The 27,912-nt window shown below is 41.0% G+C and overlaps 1 protein-coding gene across 2 annotated transcripts in view; it reads left to right on the top strand.

The window, feature by feature from the left end:
• Positions 1-27,912, top strand: part of LOC130077869 (cadherin-7-like) — a 186,261-nt gene that overhangs the window by 150,294 nt on the left and 8,055 nt on the right. The window contains exons 10-11 of one of the 2 annotated variants that reach the window (XM_056243261.1): positions 7,415-7,532; positions 15,453-15,704. In XM_056243261.1, the coding sequence (XP_056099236.1) occupies positions 7,415-7,532; positions 15,453-15,704 (370 nt within the window). Of the gene's footprint in view, positions 1-7,414; positions 7,533-15,246; positions 15,350-15,452; positions 15,705-27,912 lie in introns of those variants that run through there. The other variant, XM_056243262.1, reaches the window with a different exon arrangement.

Genomic DNA, 27,912 nt, shown 5'->3' with positions numbered 1-27,912 from the left:
CCAAAACACAGTTACCTAACCCTAACCCTAACCCTGGATTCAAAAGTCTTTTTTTAAATCTACTGACACACATGCTTTGCTCCACCGGGGTAGCCATCATGATGCACATGTGTTCAGAGGAATTTTAAAGGCACAGCTCCAGAGATTCAGAAGAATCTGCACTCGGGAAGAAGACACGGTGGAGGCAGTTCGAAAAAATGTTGGCGCCCTAAAACAAAGGGGGTATTCGCGTCAATTCTTAAGAGGAGTGGCCAAGGAGGAAGGGACGAGATGTGGGTGACCTCAGACGGAGGGGAAACGGGCACTCCCCTTGATTATCCCCTTTTCTCGTATGGCTCAAGGTCTGGCATGGGGGGTGAGAACAAGTTTTGAACGGTTCTCCCAGGATAAGGCACTGGGGACACATTACAGAATGGTAGCCGCATACAAAAGGCGGAAGAATCTGAAGGATCTCCTGGTCCACATCAGGTTGGCCCCAGCAAACAGAGGACTGCCTAGGAAGAAAAAGGACACGTATGTGAGGGGCAGACAGCGGGGGGTGTTTAGGGTGAAACAGATGATTCCCCTAAAGCAAGACAATTGTATGTACTTAATTCGATGCTCCCACTGCGGGATAAGATACGTGGGTGAGACTGGGAACTCAATCCTTACCAGGATGTGGGGGCATAGGTCCATGATTAAGAGGGGGATCGGGCGTAAGGGACACTTGGTACCTCACTTTCAGGGGCATGGGTTACAAAGTTTACAAAGTTGACAAGAAGAAGAGGCGGGAAAGGGAGAGGTTTTGGATCAGGAAACTGGACACAGGGTGGCCCAAGGGGCTGAATATAAGGAACCGGTGAAGGTTAAAAAAGGATTGTGAGCAATGATAGGGGAATTATGTCTTTTTTTCGGGGAGTGGTTTTGGTACCTAAGAAAGACAATATAAAACACGGAGTAGTTCCATGGAGAGGTAGAAGAGAAGGGATTGGGGGAAGGGAATAGGAACGTTTTGGTATAAGAAAGTTATATAAAAAAATATATATTTAAAAAGATTAATAAAGAAAAATAAATAAAGAAAAATAAATGTGTTATTTCAAAAAACATGCGCCGGTCAGTGCACTCCTGCGTTGTCTTTTCACAATCCTAACCTTGCCAGTGCCTTCAGAAATGGGGGGGGGGGGGACTGTGGAAAACTGAAGTATTGGGTCGTCACGATTTGGGGGAACACTGCCTCACTTGGTTTTGAACCGGGTGATCCGGGTGAGAATTGAGTGAGGGAGCGAAAAGGATGCCAAGTTGGCTCCTGAAGTGGGCCGACGCAGTCTCGCCGCCCTTCCTCACTTCGTTTTTCTCATGAAATTCAACACTAGCCCAGGCCAGAGAGCTGGCTGGCAGTAGAGGAGGGTTTTTAGTTATATTAGAAGGGTTGGGGGAGTGGGAGGAATAAAGGGTCAGATAATAGAAGGAATTTAGAAAAGAGGAGGTTTTCTTGGGAGTATGATGCTGGGCCAGGATTATCGAGCCGTGGCTCTTTGGGTTATGGCTTGGTTTGCTGGTTCAGAGAAAATTCAGATTGAAAATTTCGTTCTCCTGGATAGGAATGATTAATAATAGTATTAAATAAATAAATGGGGGGATAGATAGGGAACAGGATAAATTATCAAGCGGGTTAGAATGGGAGAGAAAGGGAAGATTCTCTTAGGAGTATGATGCTTGGCCAGGATTATTGGGCCATGACCCTTTGGATTGTGGCTTGGTTTGCTGGTCCAGAGTAAATTCAGATGGAAGATTTTGTACTCCTGGGGGGAAGGGAAATAGAAGAAATTTGATAAGGAGGGTGAAACAGGGAATGAGATAATATGAGGGATGGCTGAGGAGGGTTTGGGAGAAAGGAAAGATTCTCTTGGGAGTATGATGCTGGGCCGGGATTATTGGGCCATGACCCCTCAGGCTTGTGGCTGGGTTCGCCGGTTTAGAGTAAATTCAGGTTGAAAATTTTGTACTCCTCGGGGAGGATAGGTGGGTCAAGGATGTTAGGATATCAGGGATAGTCAAGTCAAGTCAAGTCACCTTTATTTATATAGCGCTTTTTACAATACAGATTGTATCAAAGCGCTTCACAGTGATAACATGAAAACAATATAACAAAAACAATATAACAATATAACAAAGTTTGTTTCTAAAAGAAATTGCGTCAACGTCCACCTTAAGTAAGGCAGATCAATAATATTATTGAATATTAAATGTTAAATGTCCCCAACTAAGCAAGCCAAAATCCAAGGCAACAGTGGCAAGGAACCAAAACTCCATCAGGTGACAGAATGGAGAAAAAAACCTTGGGAGAAACCAGACTCAGTCGGGGGGCCAGTTCTCCTCTGGCCAACGGAAGAACAGTGCATGATTCGGGCAGCATTACAAGTCAGATTGGATCGGAACATTTAGAGTATTTTTTGGAAGTCCAAGTATGCACGCCGGTCTTAAGACGAGTTGTTGAGGATCAGTGCCGTCCACCATAGAGAGTCCATATCGCCCGTGTTGAGTCGTCACTTCATAGGCTTTGTGATTGGAGCATCTGAAGTCTCCGTGAGAGGCTGGATACAAACTGGAGCTGACGAACGCCATTTTCTCGGGACTCGCGTCCCGAGATAACAGCAGAAAAGCAAAGGGAAAATAATTAGCGTAGCTGCTGTTCATAATGATGATTTCCATAACACAGGCGTAAAAGACAAAACATGAAGACAGTGACTCTTGCGTCCCAAAATCACCCCCCTCCGTCCCCCACTCAACTCAGCCCAGCTTACTGACCTCTACATCCCTCCTGCTGCTGAGACCTAACCACAATCTCACAATCTCTCCGCAACCCAACCATACGCGCCAACCCGTTGACTAAGGCTGTCGAGCCCCACTGGTGCGTGAATAGGCAGTTTCAGTGGACAACGGTTCCGTATGGCATACTACCTACCGCAACACAATATCTGCCCAACCACCCGTCATTCACGCAATATACACAGGAACGTAATAACTGCAAATACTATGCAACCTATACAGATAACCTACAGTCTCTTCAAGTTTTATAGTATTAAATGCATTTGATCTGATTCAGCAGTATAATAAAAGGTAAGCATTATGTAAATGCTTGGCTAAAAAGATGCGTCTTTAATCTAGTTTTAAACTGGGACAGCGAGTCTGAGCCTCGAACAATATCAGGAAGGCTATTCCAGAGTTTAGGAGCTAAATGTGAGAACGCCCTCCCTCCTTTAGTGGACTTAGATATCCTAGGAATGACTAGAAGCCTCGAATTTAGTGATCTTAAAGAACGCGATGGATTGTAGGGCGATAGAAGGTCCATTAAATACACAGGAGCTAAACCATTTAGGGCTTTATAGGTCAGAAATAGTACTTTGTAATTGATACGGAACTTGATAGGTAACCAGTGCAGAGATGATAGAATCGGTGTTATATGATCATATTTTCTTGACCTAGTAAGAACTCTAGCGGCTGCATTTTGCACTAACTGTAGCTTGTTTATTGAGGATGCAGGACAACCGGCTAATAAAGCATTACAGTAATCTAGTCTCGAGGTCATGAATGCATGAACTAACTTTTCTGCATCGGAAACAGATAGCATGTTACGTAATTTAGCAATGTTTCTAAGATGGAAAAAGGCCGTTCTTGTAACATATGAAATATGATTTTCGAAAGACAAGTTGTGGTCTAGTATAACTCCCAGGTCTTTTACCGTAGAGGATAAAGTAACAGGACATCCTTCTATATTAAAGTTGTATTGTAAGTGGTTTTGTGGATAGTTTTTTGGACCAACAAGTAATACCTCGGTTTTATCTGGATTTAGTAGCAGGAAATTATGCGTCATCCAGCATTTTATATCTTTAAGACACTCTGTCAATTTTGATGAGTTAGTGTTTTCATCTGGCCGTGATGAAATATATTAATTAATTAATTAATTCATTACATTTATATAGCGCTTTTCTAGGCACTCAAAGCGCTTCACATGGAAGGGGGAATCTCCTCAACCACCACCAATGTGCAGCATCCACTTGGATGATGCGACGGCAGCCATAGTGCGCCAGTACGCTCACCACACACCAGCTTACTGGTGGAGAGGAGACAGTGATGAAGCCAATCAGTGTATATATATATGGGGATGATTAGGAGGCCATGATGGACAGAGGCCACTGGGCAAATTTGGCCAGGATGCCGGGGTTACACCCCTACTCTTTCGAAAGACATCCTGGGATTTTTAATGACCACAGAGAGTCAGGACCTCGGTTTAACGTCTCATCCGAAGGACGGTGCTCTTTGACAGTGTAGTGTCCCCATCACTATACTGGGGCATTAGGACCCACACAGACCACAGGGTGAGCACCCCCTGCTGGCCTCACTAACACCTCTTCCAGCAGCAACCTGGTTTTCTCAGAAGGTCTCCCATCCAGGTACTAACCAGGCTCAGCCCTGCTTAGCTTCAGTGGGCAACCAGTCTTGGGCTACAGGGTGATATGGCTGCTGGCTAAGTATAATTGTATAACTCAATATAATTGAGTGTCATCAGCATAACAGTGGAAATTAATTCCATGTTTTCTTATAATATTACCAAGTGGCAGCATATATATTGAGAATAGCAGAGGGCCTAACACCGATCCTTGCGGCACTCCATAGTTTACTGACGTTATCTTCGATTTTTCCCCATTTAAACAAACAAAATGGTAACGGTCTGATAAATACGATCTGAACCAGCTTAATGCCTGTCCTTGAACACCAGTGTAGTTTTGTAGTCGATCCAAGAGTATTTTATGATCGATAGTGTCAAACGCAGCACTAAGATCGAGTAGAACTAGTATTGAGATACAGCCTTGGTCAGAAGCTAAAAGTAAATCATTTGTAATTTTAACTAGCGCAGTTTCTGTGCTATGATGCGGTCTGAATCCTGACTGAAATTTTTCATATATCTCATTTTCTTGCATGAAAGAGCACAATTGAGCGGACACAGTCTTTTCTAGTATTTTAGACATAAATGGAAGATTTGAAATCGGTCTGTAATTTGCTAAGTTATTTGGATCTAATTGCGGTTTCTTAATGAGAGGTTTTATTACTGCCAGCTTGAATATTTTTGGAACATGACCTAAAGATAAAGACGAGTTAATAATATTAAGAAGAGGCTAGTATGGGGTAGTGGTCTAGGAGAGTTAAGATGGAACGGGAAGACTGGGGTTCGAGTCTAGCACAAAAGGAAAATAATTTCTTATCTTTTGATGGTTAGTAATTTTTTGATTATTAGTAATTATGAGTTGGATGAGAGAAATATCATTCGGGTTAAAAATAATTAGACGTCAGATAATAATAATTGATGTCATGAACACATGAACTAATTGTTCCGCATTTGTCAATGAGAGCATATGGCGTAATTTAGATATATTTTTAAGATGGAAAAATGCGGTTTTACAGATACTAGATACGTGACTTTCAAATGAAAGATTGGTATCAAAAAGCACACCCAGGTTCCTAACCGACAACGAAGACTTAACAGAGCAGCCATCAAGTGTTAGACAGTATTCTAGGTTATTACGTGTGGAAGTTTTTTGTCCAATAAGTAGAATCTCTGTTTTTTTCAGAATTTAGTAGTAGGAAATTACTAGTCATCCCATTTTTAATATCAGCTATGCATTCCGTTAATTTTGTGAATTGGTAAGTTTCGTTGGGTTTTGAAGAAATATAGAGCTGAGTATCATCGGCATAACAGTGAAGGCTAATTCCATGTTTCCTAATGATATCTCCTAATGGTAGCATGTACAGAGTGAACAGCAACGGTCCTAGTACTGAGCCTTGTGGTACGCCATACTGAACTTGTGATCGATAAGACATCTCTTCATTTACTGCTAAAAACTGATAACGGTCAGATAAGTATGATTTAATCCATGCTAATGCAATTCCACTAATGCCAACATAGTTTTCTAGTCTATTTAAAAGAATGTTGTGGTCAATTGTGTCAAAAGAGCACAATTGAGCAGACACAATTTTTTCTAGTATTTTAGACATAAATGGAAGATTTGAAATGGGTCTGTAATTTGCTAGGTTATTTGGATCTAATTGCGGTTTCTTAGGCCTTGTCCACACGGACACGGGTATTTTTATAACCGGAGTTTTTCCTACAGCGTTTTAAAAAAAACTCCCGTCCACACATGCTCGGTCTCCGTCTACATGAAAACGCAAAAACACGCTATCAAGCGCGGTCAAGAGCATGCCACGCCAGCAGGCGGCGATATAAACCTTAACCGTAAAGCCACGTTGGCTAATCAGAAGCGCAAATCTGACGTCAAACACAGCGGATAACGGCGCACACTCTGACGTCGCAAGGCAAAAACCCTGGTTTCACTGTCTACACGACAACACTGTAACCGGCGTTTCTGAAAATCCTCACCCTGGCAGGGGTTTTCAAAAATGTTCGGTTTCAGTGCGTTTTCGTGTGGACGAACGGCCGAACCGCGTAAAAAAAGTCACGGTTATAAAAATACCCGTGTCCGTGTGGACAGGGCCTCAATGAGAAGTTTTATTACTGCCAGCTTGAATATTCTTGGAACGTGACCTAAAAATAAAGACGAGTTAATAATATTGAGAAGAGGCTCTTCCACTACAGGTAACACTTCTTTTTAGTAGTTTAGTGGGTATTGGATCTAATAGACATGTTGTTGGTTTAGATGCAATGATAAGTTTATTTAGCTCTTCCTGTCCTATAGTTGTAAAGCGGTGTAGTTGTTCTTGAGGGGCGATAATTGAGGCTGAATCATAAGACACCATAGAGGATTGTACATTTACAATTGTGTTTCGGATGCTTTCTATTTTCTCAGTGAAGAAATTCATAAAATCATTACTACTATACTGTAACGGAATATTTTGCTCTGGTGATGTCTGTTTATTTGTTAGTCTAGCCACAGTGTTAAATAAAAACCTTGGATTATTTTGGTTATTTTCTATTAGTTTGCGGAGATGCTCAGCCCTGGCTGCTTTTAGAGCCTTTTTATAACGTGACATACTGTCTTTCCACGCAATTACGTCTCCCTCCCATGAGGAGTAGATCTGGGAATTTTAAACCTAATGGTACCATAATATTCCAACTCAAGCCTAATCCCTAATGACGATAAATGTATCATTGACAAAAACCAGAAGCCAATCATAAAACCAACTATCTAAACCTATTCCTCCAAAGACACATCTTCAGTGGTGTACCTCAGAATCCTCGTGTTTCGGCTCTTTAAACACCAGACACCCTCCCCTGAGGCGGCCCACCATAAGGGGATCAATTCTTGGCGTGTGTCTTCTCCAGTCAAAAATTGTAATAATATTAAATTTTGTCATTTAAAAACTCAACCTTGCTGTAGGTTTTAACTAGCTCTTTTTGTCTTCTTGTGGCTGATGATAGGTTATTCAGACGATCAGTGCTGTGGATAAAGACGAGCCTCCCAGTGGCCATCGTTTCTATTTCTCTTTCGCTTTCTCTGCCGTCAATAATAACAACTTCACCCTCAGAGATAATAAAGGTAAACTCTGCAAACCATGAGAGAGAATTACAGGTACTGTTTGTATGATGCAGCACTGCAGCATTTATAAACATAAAATGAGATATTTCAAATGTTGACATTTTCATGACTGTTACAGGTGAATTGTGTAATTCCTGTGACACCAAACAGAATTGCAGGGTGTTTCTTTGTGTGTTTTTTTTGAGAGGGCAGACTGTTTGTTTGACGAAAGGGAACTATTTGCAATTCTGTTTGCTGGCAAAGAAAATAATAATAAGTTTTATATGAACTGTATTTAACCCTCTGGGGACCAAGGTGTTTTTGGGGTCCTTGAGATGTTTTGACATGCTCTGACATGTGTGCTTTTTTCAGTTGCTTATAAACATATTAATGGCACAGGTGAAATTACACTCTATTTAGCACAAACAGGTCTACCATAATGTGTGAGCAACATGTATGTACATGTTTGTATTTTTGAGGGAATATTGTTTATGCATGGTTATTGAAAAAACTAAAAAATTAAGTTTTTGAAATAAGGACACAAAAAACATACTAAATATGTGTCCACAAGACTTTTGACTAATGTACGTTGTCGCCTAGAGTTTTTGCTTCAAAATGATCTGAAAATCATCCTTCCTAATCATTCACATAAAACAATAGATTGTTTTAAAATTGGTTCAAAGTTACAGTTGGAAACATCTTGAAAAGAAAATAGTCTTTTCCCATAAATGTCTTATAAAGTATTATTTTTTAAAGTAGACCAATACAATAAAAATAAACCAGTCGCATTTCAAAGTCGCTCGCGAAATGACCGCCAGGTGGAGCAAAGGGACATTTATCAAAACGTAAGTGGGGCTAATGTCAATTAACAGTAAGGATGAAATTCTACAAGTTATGGTAATTTACAAATAAGCCTACAACAAACATTTATTTTTAAACAAATATTTTTAAATATGCAACATGCACGTTTAAACAACAAACAATACAATCTGAACCAGCGCTTCTGCTCCTGTATTGAGACATGCAGCGCGTTTCAGTTACGATCCTGGTTCCAGTGGCCTTAATACATTCACGGCTTTTTAAAATGTCACAAACCGTTTTGAGATGGTTTTGAATGAAATATTGAAGTTTATAATTAGGGTATTTTGGCACACCACGCCGAGTGGCTATGCATTATTCTAAAATCTGGCTTTATTCTGGCATGTTGAATTAGAGTTTGACAAACGCGGCGGCGCATTCATTTGAATTTATTTTTCTCATAACAGCTAAAAGAACTTACTGCGTAATTGTTGGTCATACAGATAAGATATCATCTTTTAAAACTGTAAAAGGTCTACTTTTATTCATGTAGGCTAAAGTAGGCCTACACTCACAGGCTAACGACAAAACGTTTTCTCGCTCATGTGAGAAACAAACGTTTGGGTATTTCTCAGTGAGGAAATTAATAGCCGAGCGGTAGAACTGACGGTTCGATCATCAAGATGACCCGGGTTCGAATCTCGAACAAACATTGTGTACTGTAAATTTTATATTTATTAATGCAGAGAGATTTGTCTAGCTCTAAAACTCTGTTACACCATACAGTTTTTTGCTTATATTTATAAAATAAAATTACCATGCATTTCCATTTTACACTAGGAACAATAGTATCCAACAGAACGACTTTGCATCTGTACCAATCGGGTACCAATCGTAATTTCAAAAGCAGTTCTGTAAAAAAAGTAATTTTATATATATAGCCTATATATATATATTTTTTTTTTATTAGGCCTATTATTATTTTTTTTTTGATTCCCTACAACCTAGAGTTTTTAAAAACATGGTTTTAAGTAAAGTGTGATTTGCCAGGGGGGACTGGGATTTCCTTCTGGTCTAAACATCCCTGCTTCTGCTGAATTATTTGAATCCCCACACCCCTCCCTCCACAGTAATCAATGCTATAGGCTACTTCACCAATAGACCATATCAAATATAAAATAGAGATATGCAACAAGCACGTTTAAACGACAAACAATAAAATCAAAATCAGCGTTTCAGTTGTTCATTAGTTCCAGTGGCCTTAATGCATGCACGGCTTTTCAAAATTTCACAAAGCGTTTTCAGATTATTTTGAATGAAATATTGAAGTTTATAATTAAGTGTTTTGGCAGACCACGCCGAGTGGCCCTATGCATTTTTCTAAAGTCGGGTTTTATTCGAACTTTTGCTAACGACAAAAGTTTATCTGTCGTCTCTGTCTCCGGGAACTGCGCGTCACAAAAATGAACCGAAAGCCACTTCAGCTCAGTCACTATAAGAAATCGGCTATGTCTAAAGCCTTTAAATGTCTAAATATTCAGGCTAATAAATGTTATCTGATTATGTAATCCATAATGAAAACGAGAGGTACAGAGGATCTACTCAAACATGTAGCCTATGTAAGCGCTTCCCAATGAGAAAATGACAAGACAAGGGTGAAAATCTCGCTCTAATTAGCAGGCTAAATCGCCCTGAATTAAAATGTAAAAACAGATCAAATAATGTATTTGTCGAAATGTTGCGATATTGTTTCATTTAAGTTCATAATTATTCTATACATGTTATTTAATTTAGCAGCATTACCACGAAGCACCGTTGTTCGATATTTATTTGAATAATAAAGATAGAAAAAAACTTAATTCACAAATTGCATGCCTGGTTGTAAGGATCCAAAGATCCCTGTAGAATTTACTATTGAGTTGAACATTTTGTTCATGACAACAAATTAACATGCGTTTTTTCATATTATATTTAGTTTTGCTTGGAAAAAGCTGGCCCAAACCAGTTTTATTTCATCAATTACTGAAATAATGAAATATTTAGTAATAAACTTTTATGACAGAAATATCACTAGGCTACATGTAACTTAAATCATTTAATTCCTTCATTATCAACACTGTCTAGAATAGCGATTTAAGTGTAAATTGCGACTTCTCTTTGTGTTAAATCAGCCTCAGACTCCGATAGCCGGTGGGGGGTTGGAGGGACAGTTCAGTGCTGTATCGAGCGCGCAGGACAATAGGCCTAGGTGTTAATGTTCCTCTTTCATATGGAGAGCGAGGGAGACTAAATAAACTTGTTAAAAAGAGATTCAGTGCGAGAGAGGCAAAGAAAAACGCATGTTTTAATTTAATTATGTTGCTTTGGACAATTTTCGTTTTGTAGGCCTACTGTTTTAATTGTTTAATATAGCTGTCATTTCTTTGGCAATACAAATTTAAAATGTCGCAAGAATAAGATTAGCCTAGTGTTTCTTATTTTGCATCGCAAAAGAAATAAACTCTAAACCCGATGCAAAGTAATGCAAAAAACTGTCCCGACACTTTATTTAAACCTTGAAATGTTCGAACTTGGTTTCAAACTTAAGTAATTTTAGTGTTCTTTTACATTACACAATAATTTAGCAGACTAAAGACGTGCTTCTTCATTTTCATTTTCTGATGCAATCGGCTGACAATCTTCCTTCATCAGTTTATGTCCTTTGTGCAGCGCTGCGGTTCCAGGAATGTAGCAAATTTATGTTATAATAATAAAACAAAACTCTTGACTTTAAATAAGTAAACAGTTATAAACAGTTAGCTATTTAAGCATCAAGAAGGTTAAATATAAACGCTGTTGGCCAACATCGGTTAACAATATGTATGCTACATTGAGATTCGATCTCGGGTCGATTGAAGCTCCTCGAAGCTCGTGTTGTTGCGTTAACCACTGAGCTACCGTCTGTACGTCTGTAAATGTTTTTATTGCAATGTTTTATTTTTTCATTATTTATTCAATTTCATTTCAGTACCCTAATTTCAGTATTGTGATTATGAATTATTTTAACTACGTTCCACTTGTTGAATTCATCTGCTACCAGCTTTCAATCACTCTGAATGAGCCGCGGTGCGGCGGCAGATTACGCATTAGAGAGAATAAACAAACACTTTTCAGAGTCTATGATTGTAGCGCCTCTTGGCAGTAAAAGGCAGAAAATACACCCCACAGTTTACCGCCGCGGTGGAACGGCTGATGTGGGCATTGTCATGGCTTGCCTCAACATTTGCGTTTGAATAGCGCGCGTCCTCAGTGGGCGTGTCAGATTAACGCGTAATGAAGTGTAATGAGCTGGGGGAAAAAAATCTGACAGCACTCTCTTTTCATACAGATTACATAAACTGAGAATATTTGTTTTTTATATAAATTACTTCATTGAAAAGAAGAGAATTCAAGCTTCATAAAGAAAAATCTCTCGTGCCTGTATGACAAGTATTTGCAGAGTTAGAGTTAATTTTTCGGACGTGTTTCAGAATGGACTGCACTGACAGAGAGAAGGCAAAACTCGCATCATGTTTATTTTTCTTTATTTGACAAAAAGCACAAAACTTTGTTTTTATTGTGAGTATACAGAAAAATAATAGACAATTAACAGGATCGATTGATGTATAACACTTATATGTACGATCAAAATCAACAGAGTATTTTAAGTCTATTTTTCTGCTATGTGAAAAAAAAACGGCAAAACGCGCCGGCGCGTTTCTGGTCCCCAGAGGGTTAAGTTCATACCTTAAATATGAACACAATTTTAATGTATACCGAGGTCAATTTTCATGTTAAGCCGAATCTCTAATTGCAGCCCTGCCAACACATACCTGCTAATAAAGATGTGCAAAGGCAGATTAGATTTTGAATAATGTATTTAACCACTCTTTTCTGTGTAATTACAATCACTTTGTCAGAAGAAACAGAGGATCCAAGTGCAAAGGCAAGTTCTTGGAATAGTCTTTAATGAAGAATTATAGGCAGTCTGTCATGCAAGGACACAGAACTGGAATAAACTCAAAGTCAGTATACTTTACAGTAGGTCAGCAGAAATGGAAGACTCCTGTCTTGGTGATAGTTTGCAGAGCTGGTAATTCACATTGGGCAGTAACCAGTGTTGGGAGTAACGCGTTACAAAAGTAATGCATTACAGTAACATATTACTTTTTGCTGTAACGCAGTAGTGTAAGGCATTACTAATCAATTTTCAGTAATATTTTACTCGGTACATGTTCAGTAAGGCTTGCGTTACAACAGACTTTTAGTTTTAATTGTAAAAAACAAAACAAAACAAAAAACAGCAAGACCGCGAGACATTAACGAATGAAAAATGCAAGTAGGCTAAATTACCTGTTCGTGGTCAGTCAATAGCCGCGTGTGGTGTCCAAGTCTGTAAATAAAGACTAAATGGCAGCGTCTGATATATTTGTATAGCGATTTATTTTTTACAGGAGTGCCGTGAAGTATGATTTCGGCCTCTGTGCTTACGCTGGCCAGTGGAAAAGCGGTTAATGGTGAAGATGGCATGAAGAAGACTATACATTCGCGAGATGGACGTATGCGCATTAGGCTATTCGTTCTGTGTTTCCTTTTTTTTAAACAGTTAGGCTATGTTTATGTGGTATTTTTCATGTTTTCATCACGCAATCATGTTTTTGATTAGGTGGTGACGCGTTCATGTAAGGGCGGCGGCGCTGCCAATAAAACACCTAAAAGCTGTCACAAAGAACCAGCAAAAGCAATGATTATGAAAATGTCAAATATAGCAAGGAGACATTTTAATTGTTTATTAATAAAGTCAAGATGAAGTTGACGATGCTGACTCGCGATCTTCGCATAGTGAATGCACCAGAGAGAAATGCACATTTCATTTCATAAGCAGAGTCTGTTTTATTTTGTTTTGAATTGTTCTGTTTACAAGTAGACATTTAAATATAGATATATTTTTCAGGTCCGTGAATAGGCTACCTTATACGCTGATTTTCGGTTCATTTATGAGACGCGCTCCAGTTCACCTCCGTGTCGTGATTAGGCCTATCTATAATTGTCTGCTATATTTAGCCTACTTATTATTTAAATCCAAGTAATTGGTTGATGAAACATTGATTAAAATTAAGATACAATTAATACAAAACGAATTATTATGTCGAATAATTGTGTCTTCTGTGTAAGGTCTCTGTGAAAGTTTTAAAGCAGTCTTTTAGTGCCTCTTCAGCGGTCGCGTCCGTAATGGAGAACTGTCACGTCTGTAACATTGTTTTTTCCTCATAAATGCGAACACGAAAATAAAATAAAATTAATATTTTATGTTCTGTGGAGAGCCAACCCTTCTTCATCCGATTTGCGCAGTGTAATTCACAGAATTACAACAACAAAAAAATAGTTGCCTCCTAAAAGCTAAAGATTTTTTTTGTCACGTATGACTGTCTATTTCCCTAATATTAAATATAAAACGCATGTGTAGACTGATATTTTTCTAATGTCTGGACTCCTTTCAGGGAGGAGCCTATGGATAAACAGACGTTTCAATATTTTGGTATTAATGCATTTTCTGAGAATTTATATTTCAAGTTTTGACTGCAAATGTCATGTCCATAACGCTGGAATTCCCAAATTTTAAATAATTTATCCTCAACTAGTTTTGTGGTGTAGGTCTACGTATTTTATAATGTTAAGTTAACTTCAAATAATACTAATAGTAATTTAAGATGTGGTAGCATTGGATCTGGACGGTATGGATAACGCTGGGAGTTGGAAGAGGTGTGTCGCGATTCTGCAGGTTCGTGGATCTGAGTGTCGCGATTTCGGTTTCATATCGCATATCTTTACAGCCCTAGTCATTTATAGTTATTTTGGTGAAAGTAACTCAAAAGTAATACAGGAGTAATGTAACGCATTACAATTCTGAGACAGTAATATTGTAAGGTAATGAATTACTTTTAAATAACAGTAACAAGTAATATATAATGTATTACAGTTTGGAAGTAACTTGCACAACACTGGCAGTAACACAGTCCTTGTAAGAGGCCACAAAGCCGCAGAGAGTAGACTGGTAGAAGGTCGCAAGCAGCAGGGTGACAGGGCAGAGAAAGCACACAAGACGAGCACAACTAGACAAGATAACACAAGGTAAATCTTCATGTAGAAAACATATAGCACAGGCATGACTCACATACACACATAATAATCCAACAAAGAACAAGGGGAACAAACGCTAGAAGTAGAGAGAAAGTAATGAGACTAGAGTGAGAACAGGTGTTACAGAGAGCGAACACTAATTGCAACGATGAACAGGTGGGAAAATAGACAGGCAGAGCCAGAGTGAGAGAGAACAAACCCAGCTCATGACACACTTCCATATAATGGTAAATGGAAGCTTTAAAGTTTGCAAAGAACTATATATGTGTTCTAAAAGTATCATAAAAGTAATCCATACAACTAGTGTGTTATATTTCACGTCTTCTGCAGCTAAATAATAGCTTTGTGTCACAGACAAAAGTTGATAATCAGTGAGCTGTTAAATGCTGTGTCATCGTTCAAGGTAATGATGAACAGATGAAGGGATTCACTGCAATCTTTTAATCCAAATAAAAGAAACAATCCAGGAAGCACATGAGTAACAAAGGATAACGTAACAGCTCATACTTAAACAAGACAAGACAATACCGGACAAAGAAGAGAACCAAACTCATGACTTAAATACACAGGGGATAATGAGCAGTGCAGGAGAACATAGGAACAAACGAGGAACTAATCATAAACCATGGAAACTAAACAGATCAGGGAAACAGGAACCAAAGGAAACTGAACAGAATATCAAAATAAGAGTCCACAAAGCTGAACGTAAGCAGGTGGAGTGGAGTCTTATGTTTGCTTATATTTTCTATATACATATTTTCCTCTCTTTTTCATGAAGCAAAGACAGTTTTCATGAAGTGATCGTGTTTTCCCATCTTCCAACTCTTCATCCATCCATCCCTTCATTCAGAGATTCATTCATCTCTCAATCCTCGGTTTGGTGTCAGGTGACCAGTCTTGATCCAGTCTAACACTTCTGAGATGTTAACGAGTCTAACAGTTAATTTCACATTCTTACCCTTGACCTTTTTCCGTCCCTCTCAGATAACACCGCATCAGTGCTGACCAAGCGAGCTGGTTTCCGGAGGCAAGAGCAGTCTCTGTACTGGTTACCAGTGCTGATCGTGGACAGTGGTAGCCCTGCCTTGAGCAGCACCAATACACTCTCAGTACGCGTGTGTCAGTGTGATGTGGACGGGGTTCCTGAGGCGTGTGGATCCATGGCCTTCTCTCTCCCAGCGGGTCTGAGCACTGGAGCTCTGCTCGCTGTACTGGCCTGCATCATCACACTGCTGGGTAAGACTGCCAGAGCACAACAGTGTAGAAACTGATCTCCAAAATTATTATACATCTTTTTACCCTCATGCTGTTAGAAAAAGATTGCTCACACTTCATCTAGTGTCGTGTGTGTGCTGTTACTCTCAGCTCTGTTGTCTTCTCCTGTACTGTAGATTTGCTTTCCCTCTGTATACACAAAAGTTTTCACACGTGTGTCATAGAGCTAGGATGGAAGGAAAATAGTCTTATTTTTTATTTTAGAAGACTTAACCCCCTGGGGTCGGCGGTTGCGCCGGCGATACCAGCTCACTTTTTTTATTATCAGTGCAAAAGAGACTCAAAATACTCTGTTGATTTTGATCTTACATATAAGGGTTGTACATCATTAGATCCTGTTAAGTGTCTATATATTTTTTGTGGATACTCACAATAAAAACAAAGTGTTGTGCTTTTCGCCAAATAAAGAAAAAAAAACATGATGCGAGTTCTGCGTTCTCTCTGTCAGTGAAGTCCATTCTGAAACGCATCCGAAAATGAACTGTAACTCAGCGAATACTCAGTCAAGCAGGAATACAGGGACACAGGCATGAAGCTTGAATTCTCGTCTTTTAAACGAAGTAATAGATATAGACTGTAACCACTGATGAACATATTCAGTTTTGATGAGAGAAAAAAAAATATACAAGTGCGGATTAGAAACCGTAACCTCTGACACGCTTGGCAAAAGATCTACCACCAGATCTACGGGTTGAGCAGAGAGGCTGCACAGTTTGACAAGTTCATACCCAGCACTTCTGAAAATGCACTTCCGAATCTCTGTCCCCAGCACATTTCAAACCAAACTGATGCCCATGGTAACGCACCACATTTAACGTCCAGTAACGTTAACGGCGTTGTAACGACGGGAAAAGTAATTAGTTAGATTACCCGTTACTGAAAAAATAACGTCGTTACCTAACGCCGTTCTTTTAAATGGCGTTATTCCAAACACTGTAGGCGACAACATCCATTAGTCAAAAGTCTTGTGGACACATATTTAGTATGTGTTTTGTGGCCTTATTTCAGAAACTTTAAGTTTTAGTTTTTTCAATAACCATGCATAAACATTATTCTCTCAAAAATACAAACTTGTACATACATGTTGCTCATATATTATGGTAGCCCTGTTTGTGCTAAATAGAGTGTAATTACACCTTTGCCATTAATATGTTTATAAGCAACTGAAAAAAGCACAAATGTCAGTGCATGTCAAAACATCTCAAGGACCCCAAAAACACCTTAGTATTTCAAGGATTCATTAATTTGAATAAAGCCTACATTGGAACAAACACTATAATAACTATAAAAACAAAAGCTTATTTGATGTGGCAGTAGTCTATTTTACAGTAAAAAGTTTATAACAAAAACTAGTCAACGAAATGTTGTCTTTCATATTTCGTCTGTAACATAGGCATATCGTTGCGATCTCATGAAAGTGTGTATCTATAACACAAATTTAATTTCTCGTACCAAAAGTAGTTTTTGCGTGCATATGCAGTTTACGCGTGCATATGATACGCACTTTATGGCGTGTAATACACACGCATTCCACACACCTAATCATACCCAAGGGGTTTACAGTGCGTATCATTTGCACGCAAAAAATATTTTTGGCGTAAGATGGTACGAGAAATTAAATTCGTGCTTTAGATACGCACTTTCATGAGATTGTGTTGTTTTTATGATATAATTAGGGCATATAAATGTTAATTTGCAGTTTAAGTTGCTTAAACAAAGACATTTTATTTCAACATATTTCAGTCAATTTTTACTCATCTCAGTATAGCAATATAGTTTGGTAAAAGCTGTTCATTCATTCACACACGGAAAGCGATTCATATTTAAACGGTCTTTTTGCGGTTTACATAGGCTATTCCATATCGCGATTACAACAAAGCACTTAATAATAAAAAACTTACGACATCAGCTTGATCCGTCGCTCCTCGAAATGAATTTAAACCAGCACTTCTGATGTATCCCAGGATTATTCGAGCCCGTTCTCATCCCAAGGCGTAATATACTGACTCTTTTGCCAAAGCGTCTATATCCAACGCACATGGCACCCTTTAGCGTCATATGAGACGCAGATATATGGCGCCTCCTAGTGGTCTAACCCTAACACTACCCCAGACCTAAACCTACCCAAAACCGAAGCGTGTTATATTGACGCTAAAGGGTGCCATATGCGTTGGATATAGACGCTTTGGCAAAAGAGTCAAAATATTACGCTTTGGGATGAGAATGCGTTGATTATTCCTTACAGCCTCGCAAGACGACGTAAAGTACAGTAATCTGATTAAACTTGCTGTGTTTTCTCGAGTTGATGTGGGCGTTGACACGTTTGCATGGATCGCCTCAGATCATTTGCATTTGAATAGCGCGCGTTCTCCGTGGACGTGATCAAATTAAAAGATAATGAGCTGATATGAGAACGACTGACATCTCTCTCTTTTCATATAGATTACATAAACAGAGAATATTTGTTTTTGTTATGAATTAAAAGTACACACTTAAAAGTATAACACTTAAAGCAGCACTAAGTAGGAATTCCGTTTTTGTCAAACAGTGACCCCTAGAGTCGCTGTGGAGTACTTGTACTGTCGTGAATAGCACTCACGCAGAGATGGCTCGCACTCACGGCCGGATCCCCTCCCCTGTACACCGGTACCTGTTCAGTAGGATGGACGCTGTAACGAGTGGAAATAAGGTATGGCCCCTTTAAGAGCTGCGCGCGCCCAACACCACATGTATACGGCGCCAAGTTATTTCTGTTTGATGCTCATTTTATCAGAATTTTATCAGATCTGTTTTTTTGCCGTAAAGCAATTTGTTACCTCGCGAGACCTGATATCACACGATACTTCCTAACACTGAGGCCGGCAGCTCGCCGGCCCAAAGTTGCAAGGGTGGTTTTGCGGCTTACATGCACCAGGGGGGTGCGAGACGACCACCATTCAACACGAAATCAGTAATATAAACATTACAATGACTCCAAAGCTGTTCGGTTAAGGTAAAAAAGTTACTTAGTTCACCTTTAAATGTAAATGTAATAAACCATTTAAAAGTACACACTTAAATGATTATAAAGATATATAGCTCATGCCTGGGTGCAGGCACGTGCACAGGTAGGGCTCAACCTGTGCAGAGCACATGCCCTTTTGCCGAAGTGCCCTTTTTTTGGTGGTGGTGTTTTTACTTTAATTTTATTTTTTTATAATAAATCAATGCTATTGGTCACCCTTTAAGTCTATCTGTCTGTCTTAAAAATATTTAACCAATGAAAGATCTTAAAAAGCGCTTGTGTAAATCTTGTTCGATCCTCAAACGGTTAGTAAAGCTGATAACTCCGCCCACTCTATCGTGACTGAATGAACTGAAGCTCCGCAGCGGCCGCACAGCAGACAGCAGCTGAACGAAGTTTTGCAAGGGTAAACAAAGATCTTGTTGTTTGAATAAGTACTAAACACGTTGTCTATAAAAGCTCATATTTTATTTATTTGATGTCTGACTAAGATATGTGGGACCTGAGAGAGAGGGCTATGCTAGCATTTGCCATAGTCATTGCCAATACATAGCCTACACTTAAACAGCCTGTGCATACAGTAGCATTTCATTTTTTATAAAATGCGATTTTGACCAAATGTATTTTACAACAGGAAAAACTGTGCGCCTATATATAGCTATAACAATCTAGTTGGTAAGCTGTTGATGAAAATGTAATGATGCCGCCGGAGCCGTTTCCATAGGAAAATCATAAGCAAAGGTGCGCCCCCGCGCTGTTCGTACTGGAACTACAAAGTGATCCTCGTCGCCTAGGTAACATATATTTCTAAGAAATGTGTTCTATTAACATTTAATCATGTTATGGTAATAATATTAAATTAAGGTTAATTCAAGGCTGTTAATATGCACGTATTCGCAATGTAATTTTTAATCTATATAGTAGGCTATTCTATACTCTCCGGTCATCATCACATGTATAAATGTAGTAAAACATGGTTTTACTACAGTAATATTGTAGTAGTAACTTAAAAAAAAAAAAAAAAATACAGAAGATCACTGTTAAATCTTTATATTTTATCATGCAGAATGTAATTCATGATTTAATTCACTCCAAGGCTTAATTTATTTGATCCAAAATAAGCAAAAACAATTTAAAATAACTGTTTTCTATTTGAATATATTTTAAAATATAGCCTAATTTATTTCTGTGGTCAAAGCTGAATTTTCAGCATCTTTACTCCAGGTCAGTACTCTTCAGTGTCATGTGATCCTTCAGAAATGCTTTTCACTGCAACTGTACTTTTCAAACTATTTTATAATTTTTTTCATTGCTGGCTTATTTTATTAATAAGAGACCTTCAAGAGACCAACATTGGTCCTCCACAGTATCAAGTTTTTGCCATCAAATTCTTCTTTGCAATCAGATTCTTTTAAAAAATTAGGTTAATTAAAGAGACTGTTCACGCCACGTCTGTTCCTGAGCCGGATAAGAACCAACTCCAAAGCCTTTGCTCAGAGGAGAGACTTTCAGACCTTCATGGCCGCAGTGAAGTCATAAACATCTTCAAGCATGGCTCACAGAAGGTTGCTGTTGTAATTAGGTTTAAAGAAGCCCTAAAACTTTGTATATCTATAATATTATTATTATGGTTGTTATTAATAGTGAATAAATTTAAAGCTTTTGAGACTATTCTTTTTTTTTTTTGTCATGAAGATGTGACCATTTCCTCTTTATTTAGGCTTACTAAATAATCTTGATATAAAAAAAGGGAGGGGGGTGCCCTTTTTCAGTTTCAGCACATGCCCCTCAAAAGGTCTGTGCACGGCCCTGCCTGGGTGAATAGTATTCGCTGAGTTCTGTTTAAGTTTAGAGACGTGCTCCAAAAAAAAAGTTCACGGAGACGGAGAGGCAGAAAGCACACCCTGTTTATTTTCTTTATTTTACAAAAGCACAATGTTTTGTTTCGATTGTAAGTGGACACATAAAAAGAAGACATTCAACAGTTTATTTTTTCATATTTCTTAAGTCTGTATAACCAAAAATGACGGCGCGTTTGCTGACCCCAGAGGGTTAAGATCATAAGAAACAGATTCAGTCGAGTGTGTCCTAACATTTGTCAGCTAGTGCGAATCGCTCAGCCGTTTGTCCTGTTTAGAGTTTGGTCGTTTCTTGTGTTGTATGTAAAAGGACAGCCGTCTGCAAAAGTACTCCTTTTGTGTTGCTTTTTTAATGTCTGCAATCTTCCCTCAGTAACTGCCCATTGCTTTGAGAATTTGTAAAAGTAACATTTTACTGTACTCAATTCTGTAAGCCTGCATGACAAACCTAAATTTGAAACCAAACACTGTAAGCGCTGTGAGGTTGAGTTGTGAAGTACTCATAATAATAATAATAATAATTAGTTACATTTATATAGCGCTTTTCTGGGTACTCAATAGGGCTGAACGATTTTGGAAAATAATCTAATTGCGATTTTTTTAACCAATATTGCGATTGCGATTTAATATGCGATGACTTTTTAAGTTCTTTATCTTCTGTTTTATTCGACAAAGACAAGCAATAAATCATTGTATAGTAGGGATGGGAATCTTTAGGCACCTCATGATATACTTTTTTTTCGTAATTAATATTATTAATAACAGTTAAAAACTTTATTTTATGTCAAATGATTAATCGTGATTAATCACATCCAAAATAAAAGTTTTTTTTACATAATATATGTGGGTGCACTGTGTATAATTATTTTATATATATAAATACACACACATGCTTGTATATATTTAAGAAATATTTTCATGTATATACTGTATATAGATTTATATATAATTTATATTATATATAAATATAAATATTTAATATATAAATAATATTTTTTTCTTAAATATACATGCATGTGTGTGTGTCATGATCTATAAACGAGGCTGGAAGCAAAAGCAGGTACTCAAAGATTTATTGGTCAGTAAACACAAACACAGAATGATGACACGGGCGTGGACGGATGACGCAGGGACTTTGATGGCCAGTGAAGAATCCGTGATGTGAAGTCCGTGCAGAGAAGAATCCGTGAAGAGAAATCCGTGCAGAGAAGAATCCGTGACGTGCGATCCGTGAGGTGAGGAATCCGTGCAGTGAAGACACGAAACAACAATCCAACACCGAGACAACGAATCCACAACAACACGACGAGGCAAACGGCAGGAGAACGGGACAGGAACACACACGAGACATCAACCAACGATCTGACAAAGGGAATGAGAAAATGGTGAGTATATATAGAGGAATGAGATCGGCTGCAGCTGGTGATGAGATGATGAACAGCTGGAGCGGATCAAGGAACGTCACTCAGTCACACCCACTACACACGTGCTTTCATACAACAACATAAACACAAGACAAGAAGGAACCAGTGGTTTGTATACCGTGACAGTACCCTCTCTCCTAGGAACGCCTCCTGGCGTTCCCAGCCTCCTTTACCTGTCGATTGAAATCATCGATCAGAGAATGATCCAGGATGTCTCTGGCAGGTACCCAACTTCTCTCCTCTGGACCGTAACCTTCCCAGTCCACCAAGTACTGAAACCCACGCCCCCTCCGCCTAGAATCCAGAATGCGATTTACCGAATAGGTGGTATCCCCATCTACGAGACGCGGCGGTGGGGGAACCGGGACTGGCGGATTAATGTGAGCATGAAATACGGGCTTAATTTTGGAAACATGAAACACGGGATGTACCCTCCTGTACGCTGGAGGTAAACTAAGGCGGACTGCCACCGGACTAATGATCTTGGTGACAGTGAACGGGCCAATGAATTTGGGAGCAAGTTTATTGGAGACGGATCGGAGTGGAATGTTCCTGGTAGAAAGCCACACTTTTTGACCAACGACGTATACGGGAGGCTTTGACCGGTGGCGATCGGCCTTAGCCTTGGTGCGCGCCCCCACTTGGAGTAAAGTCTCACGGGCTCTAGTCCAAGTGCGGTGACACCTCTGGATTAAGGCGTGGGCGGAGGGGACCGCGACCTCGGATTCCAGACTGGGAAAAATAGGTGGCTGGTAACCTAAGCTACACTCAAACGGAGATAGGCCCGTGGCCGACACTGGTAATGTATTGTGGGCGTACTCCACCATAGACAGCTGTTGGCTCCAGGAGGAAGGATTCTTGGACACCATACATCGCAACGCTCTCTCCAGATCTTGGTTGGCTCTCTCGGTTTGGCCATTGCTCTGGGGATGAAACCCTGAGGACAGACTAACCGTCGCCCCCAGTAACTTACAAAATTCTCTCCAAAATTTGGACACAAATTGGGGTCCCCTGTCGGAGACCACGTCCATCGGGAGGCCATGTAAGCGAAAGACGTGGTCAACGACAGTCAACGCTGTCTCCTTAGCTGAGGGTAATTTGGGTAAGGGAATAAAGTGAGCCGCCTTCGAGAACCGGTCCACCACGGTCAAAACGACTGTGTTACCCTGGGAGGGCGGGAGGGCGGTGATAAAATCTAGAGCGATATGGGACCAGGGTCTCGAAGGGACAGGCAGCGGTTGAAGGAGCCCATCTGGAGGTCGATTGGAAGTCTTACCAGTGGCACAAACCGAGCAAGCCAAAACAAAACTGTGAATGTCACGAGCCATGAGAGGCCACCAAAATCGTTGCTTTACTAAAAACTTAGTACGATTAACACCTGGATGACAAGCCACGTTGGAACCATGACCCCATTGGATAACGTCGGACCGTAATCCCTCCGGCACAAATAAACGATTCGGTGGGCAACCGGGCGGAGGCATTACCCCTTCTAAGGCCGTCTTGACCTTCGATTCGACCTCCCATACGAGTGTGGAAACAAATAGGGTCTCCGGTAAAATGCACTCGGGAGTAGACGGGCGTTCGGAACGATCAAAAATGCGAGATAAAGAGTCGGGTTTGATGTTCTTAGAACCCGGGCGGTACGAGAGGGAAAAATCAAAACGACCGAAAAAAAGTGCCCACCGAGCCTGCCTGGAGTTCAGTCTTTTGGCGGTTCTGATGTACTCTAGATTCTTGTGATCGGTCCAGACGATAAAAGGTACCCCCGCACCCTCCAACCAATGACGCCATTCCTCCAACGCAAGCTTGACTGCCAACAGCTCCCTATTACCAATGTCGTAATTGCGTTCCGCTGGGGACAAACGATGAGAAAAAAACGCGCAGGGATGCATCTTGTCGTCTGCAGAAGAGCGTTGGGACAGAACTGCTCCTACCCCCACCTCTGACGCATCGACCTCCACCACGAACTGCCGTGAAGAATCAGGGGCAACGAGGATGGGAGCTGAAACAAAGCGGCTCTTGAGTTTGGCAAATACAGCCTCGGCTGTATCTGACCACCTGAACGGAGTTCTGGGGGAGGTCAAGGCAGTCAGAGGCGCGGCTAGTTGGCTGAAATTGCGAATAAACCGCCGATAGAAATTGGCGAACCCCAGAAACCTCTGTAGGGCCTTACGGGAATCTGGGCTTGGCCACTCTACCACAGCCTTAACCTTCTCAGGGTCCACCCGCATTCCTTCAGACGAAACGATGTACCCTAGGAAAGGAACAGACTGTGCATGAAAATCGCATTTCTCCGCCTTGACAAAAAGCCCATTCTCCAACAACCTCTGAAGCACTCGTCGGACGTGTTGCACATGTTCCTGGAGAGACGAGGAAAATATCAATATGTCATCCAGGTAGACATATATGAACTGATCGATCATGTCTCGCAACACGTCATTGATGAGTGCCTGGAAGACTGCTGGGGAGTTGGACAGCCCGAAAGGCATGACCAAGTATTCAAAGTGCCCCCTGGGGGTATTAAAAGCAGTCTTCCATTCATCCCCCTCCCTAATGCGAACCAAATGATAAGCGTTACGCAAGTCCAATTTCGTGAAGATGGATGCTCCCTGCAACCTCTCGAAGGCTGAAGACATCAACGGCAAAGTATAAGTATTCTTTACCGTGATGTTATTCAACCCCCGGTAATCAATACAAGGTCGCAGAGACCCATCCTTCTTCCCCACAAAAAAGAACCCCGCCCCCGCTGGAGAAGAGGAAGGGCGGATGAACTTGGTTGCCAGAGAATCAGAAATATATTTCTCCATAGCCTCCCTCTCCGGGACAGAAAGCGAATATAGTTTGCCCTTAGGCGGAGACTTACCTGGCAGTAAATCTATAGCACAGTCATAGGGACGATGCGGAGGAAGAGAAGCAGCCCGAGACTTACTGAACACTTCCTTCAGATCGTGGTACTCCTCGGGCACGTTAGACAAATCCCCTGCCTCCTCCTGAAACACAAAAACAGGCACAGACGGACAAGCAGACACGAGACAAGACTTATGACATTCCTTGCTCCACTCCAACACGGCTTTCTGATGCCAGTCCACTCGGGGGTTGTGACGGATGAGCCAAGGATGTCCGAGAACGATGGGTGCCAGGGGTGAATCCAATATGTAAAAAAAAATTGTCTCTGAGTGATTGCCTGAAGTAATGAGAGTGATGTCCTCAGTGATGAAAGAAATAGTGGGAAGTTCCTGACCATTTAAGGCATGTACTGCAATCCTCTGTGTGAGTGGTTTGAGGGGAATCTGACATCTGTGTGCAAAGGTGCTATCCATAAAATTACCTTCCGCCCCAGAGTCCAGAAGTGCCCGACAGTCCTGTTGGTGAACTGACCATCTCAGTCTTACCGGAAGGAGGGTAGATGTGGATGAGGTCTTCTCGGCGGAGATCCCACCCGATAGTAGCCTCATACTTACTATCGGGCTTGGCCTTTTACCGGGCAGCTGTAGGCATAGTGTCCCGCGCCACCGCAGTATAGGCAAAGGCCCTGGGACCTCCGCCTCTCCCTCTCCTCCCGGGAAAGCCGAGCTCGACCCACCTGCATGGGTTCGTGATCGAAGACTGGGCCGACCGCGTCCCTGCCACTGGACCGTGGAGTCTCTCCCGGTGGACGGAAAGATGAAGTTCTTCCTCCGGCTCTACACAGTCTAGCGTCCACTCTAAGAGCCAGCTCGATCAACCCGTTCAGCGACGTGGGGAGGTCCAGGGCGTAGATCTCCCTCTGGACGCGGTCAGCCAACCCATGCAGGAACATATCCCACTGCGCCTCCTCGTTCCAATGGCATTCGGCCGCCAGGGTGCGGAACTCGATGGAATAGTCCGAAACCGGCCTCTCCCCCTGGCGGAGGTCGGCCAACACCCTAGCGGCCTCTCTCCCAGCGACGGCTCTGTCGAAGACCCGCCTCATCTCTGCTGAGAGTGCCTGGAACGAGGCACAGCAAGGATCTTGATTCTCCCACACCGCTGTTCCCCATAGCGCCGCCTTTCCCGTCAGCAAAGTTATCACGAATGCCACCTTGGCTTGTTCGTTCTGGAATGTCCTGGGCTGTAAAGCGAAGTGCATGGAACATCTCGTTAAAAATGCACGGCAGTAAGCTGACTCACCCGCATAGGGTTCAGGAGCCGGTAGGCGTGGCTCCGCTGATGCAGGATTCGCCGGTGGTGTGGGAGGAACAGCGGGTGTGGGGGGCGCAGCGGGCATCTGAAGCTGTTGAAATTGTCGGGTGAGCTCGGACACCTGCGTCACCAAGGCTTGTATCGCACGACCCGTGTCACTCTGGATCCTCTCCTGGGCATCCATTCTTCTCACGCTGAGGTGGACGAAATCCTCCAGCGTGGTGGGTGCTCCTCCTGCTGCTTCCATAGCTTGGTCAGATCGTTCTGTCATGATCTATAAACGAGGCTGGAAGCAAAAGCAGGTACTCAAAGATTTATTGGTCAGTAAACACAAACACAGAATGATGACACGGGCGTGGACGGATGACGCAGGGACTTTGATGGCCAGTGAAGAATCCGTGATGTGAAGTCCGTGCAGAGAAGAATCCGTGAAGAGAAATCCGTGCAGAGAAGAATCCGTGACGTGCGATCCGTGAGGTGAGGAATCCGTGCAGTGAAGACACGAAACAACAATCCAACACCGAGACAACGAATCCACAACAACACGACGAGGCAAACGGCAGGAGAACGGGACAGGAACACACACGAGACATCAACCAACGATCTGACAAAGGGAATGAGAAAATGGTGAGTATATATAGAGGAATGAGATCGGCTGCAGCTGGTGATGAGATGATGAACAGCTGGAGCGGATCAAGGAACGTCACTCAGTCACACCCACTACACACGTGCTTTCATACAACAACATAAACACAAGACAAGAAGGAACCAGTGGTTTGTATACCGTGACAGTGTGTATTTATATATATACAAAATAATTATACACAGTGCACCCACATATATTATGTAATACAAACTTTTATTTTGGATGTGATTAATCGTGATTAATCATCTGACAGCCCTACTTTATTTGTGTAATTATACGTATTTTTTAAAATAATTATTAAAAAAACATGTTAAGAATTTTAAATGGGCTATATAAACGAATATAGCTTCAAAATAAAAAAGCTAGTAAATAAAGAGGAAAAAAACATATTACAAGCAATAAACAAAGAGTGCTTTCAGTATTTAAAAGTATGGCTGTCTGAACGTTCAAGAGCTGTGAGTGATTTGTCTTCTCAGTTTAGATACGATAAGCTGCATTCACACTAGTGCACAGATCCCTTTTGAAATATAAGATGTGGTTTGTCCTGTTGGTTTAAGATATGACTGACTGACCGTGTTTACATTCATTTCGCATCATAAAAGCATTTTGAGATGCCAGTACATTAACCAATGAGTCGCTCACAGCCGCATGCGCCAGCGCTCTTCACAAAGCGCGCGTGAGTATTTTAAATTGAAAGCAGCCTTCTCAGTGATTTTCATATTTTTAATATATAAGCCAACTGCATTCCAAAAGACATAAATAATGCCTTAGTAGAGCATTTGTTCGGAAAATTCCGGCGGGCGAGACCGCGAACTGCAAGAGTAACATCAAGCAAAGCGGCAACCAGTGCGATATAGCCCGCGAATGTCCTTGTAATTCGCTTAACTAAACCTTTCCGAACTTTATGAAAGATTATTTTTCGTAAAGGTTCGAGCGGTTTCGTGTGTGTGTGAGAGAGAGAGAGAGAGAGAGAGAGAGAGAGAGAGAGAGAGGCAGAATACGGCTGTTTCTAAAGCACACGCAGCGTCATCACGCATCTGTTTAAAAACTAAGCTCAGACTCGATTCTGAAATTC

The sequence above is a fragment of the Rhinichthys klamathensis genome, unplaced genomic scaffold (assembly GCF_029890125.1).
Source record: "Rhinichthys klamathensis goyatoka isolate OS25496 unplaced genomic scaffold, OSU_Roscu_1.1 h1tg000783l_1, whole genome shotgun sequence".
Classification (NCBI taxonomy): Eukaryota; Metazoa; Chordata; class Actinopteri; order Cypriniformes; family Leuciscidae; genus Rhinichthys; species Rhinichthys klamathensis.
Note: the sequence above shows the minus strand (reverse complement) of the source record. Positions and strands in the feature narration are given on the sequence as shown.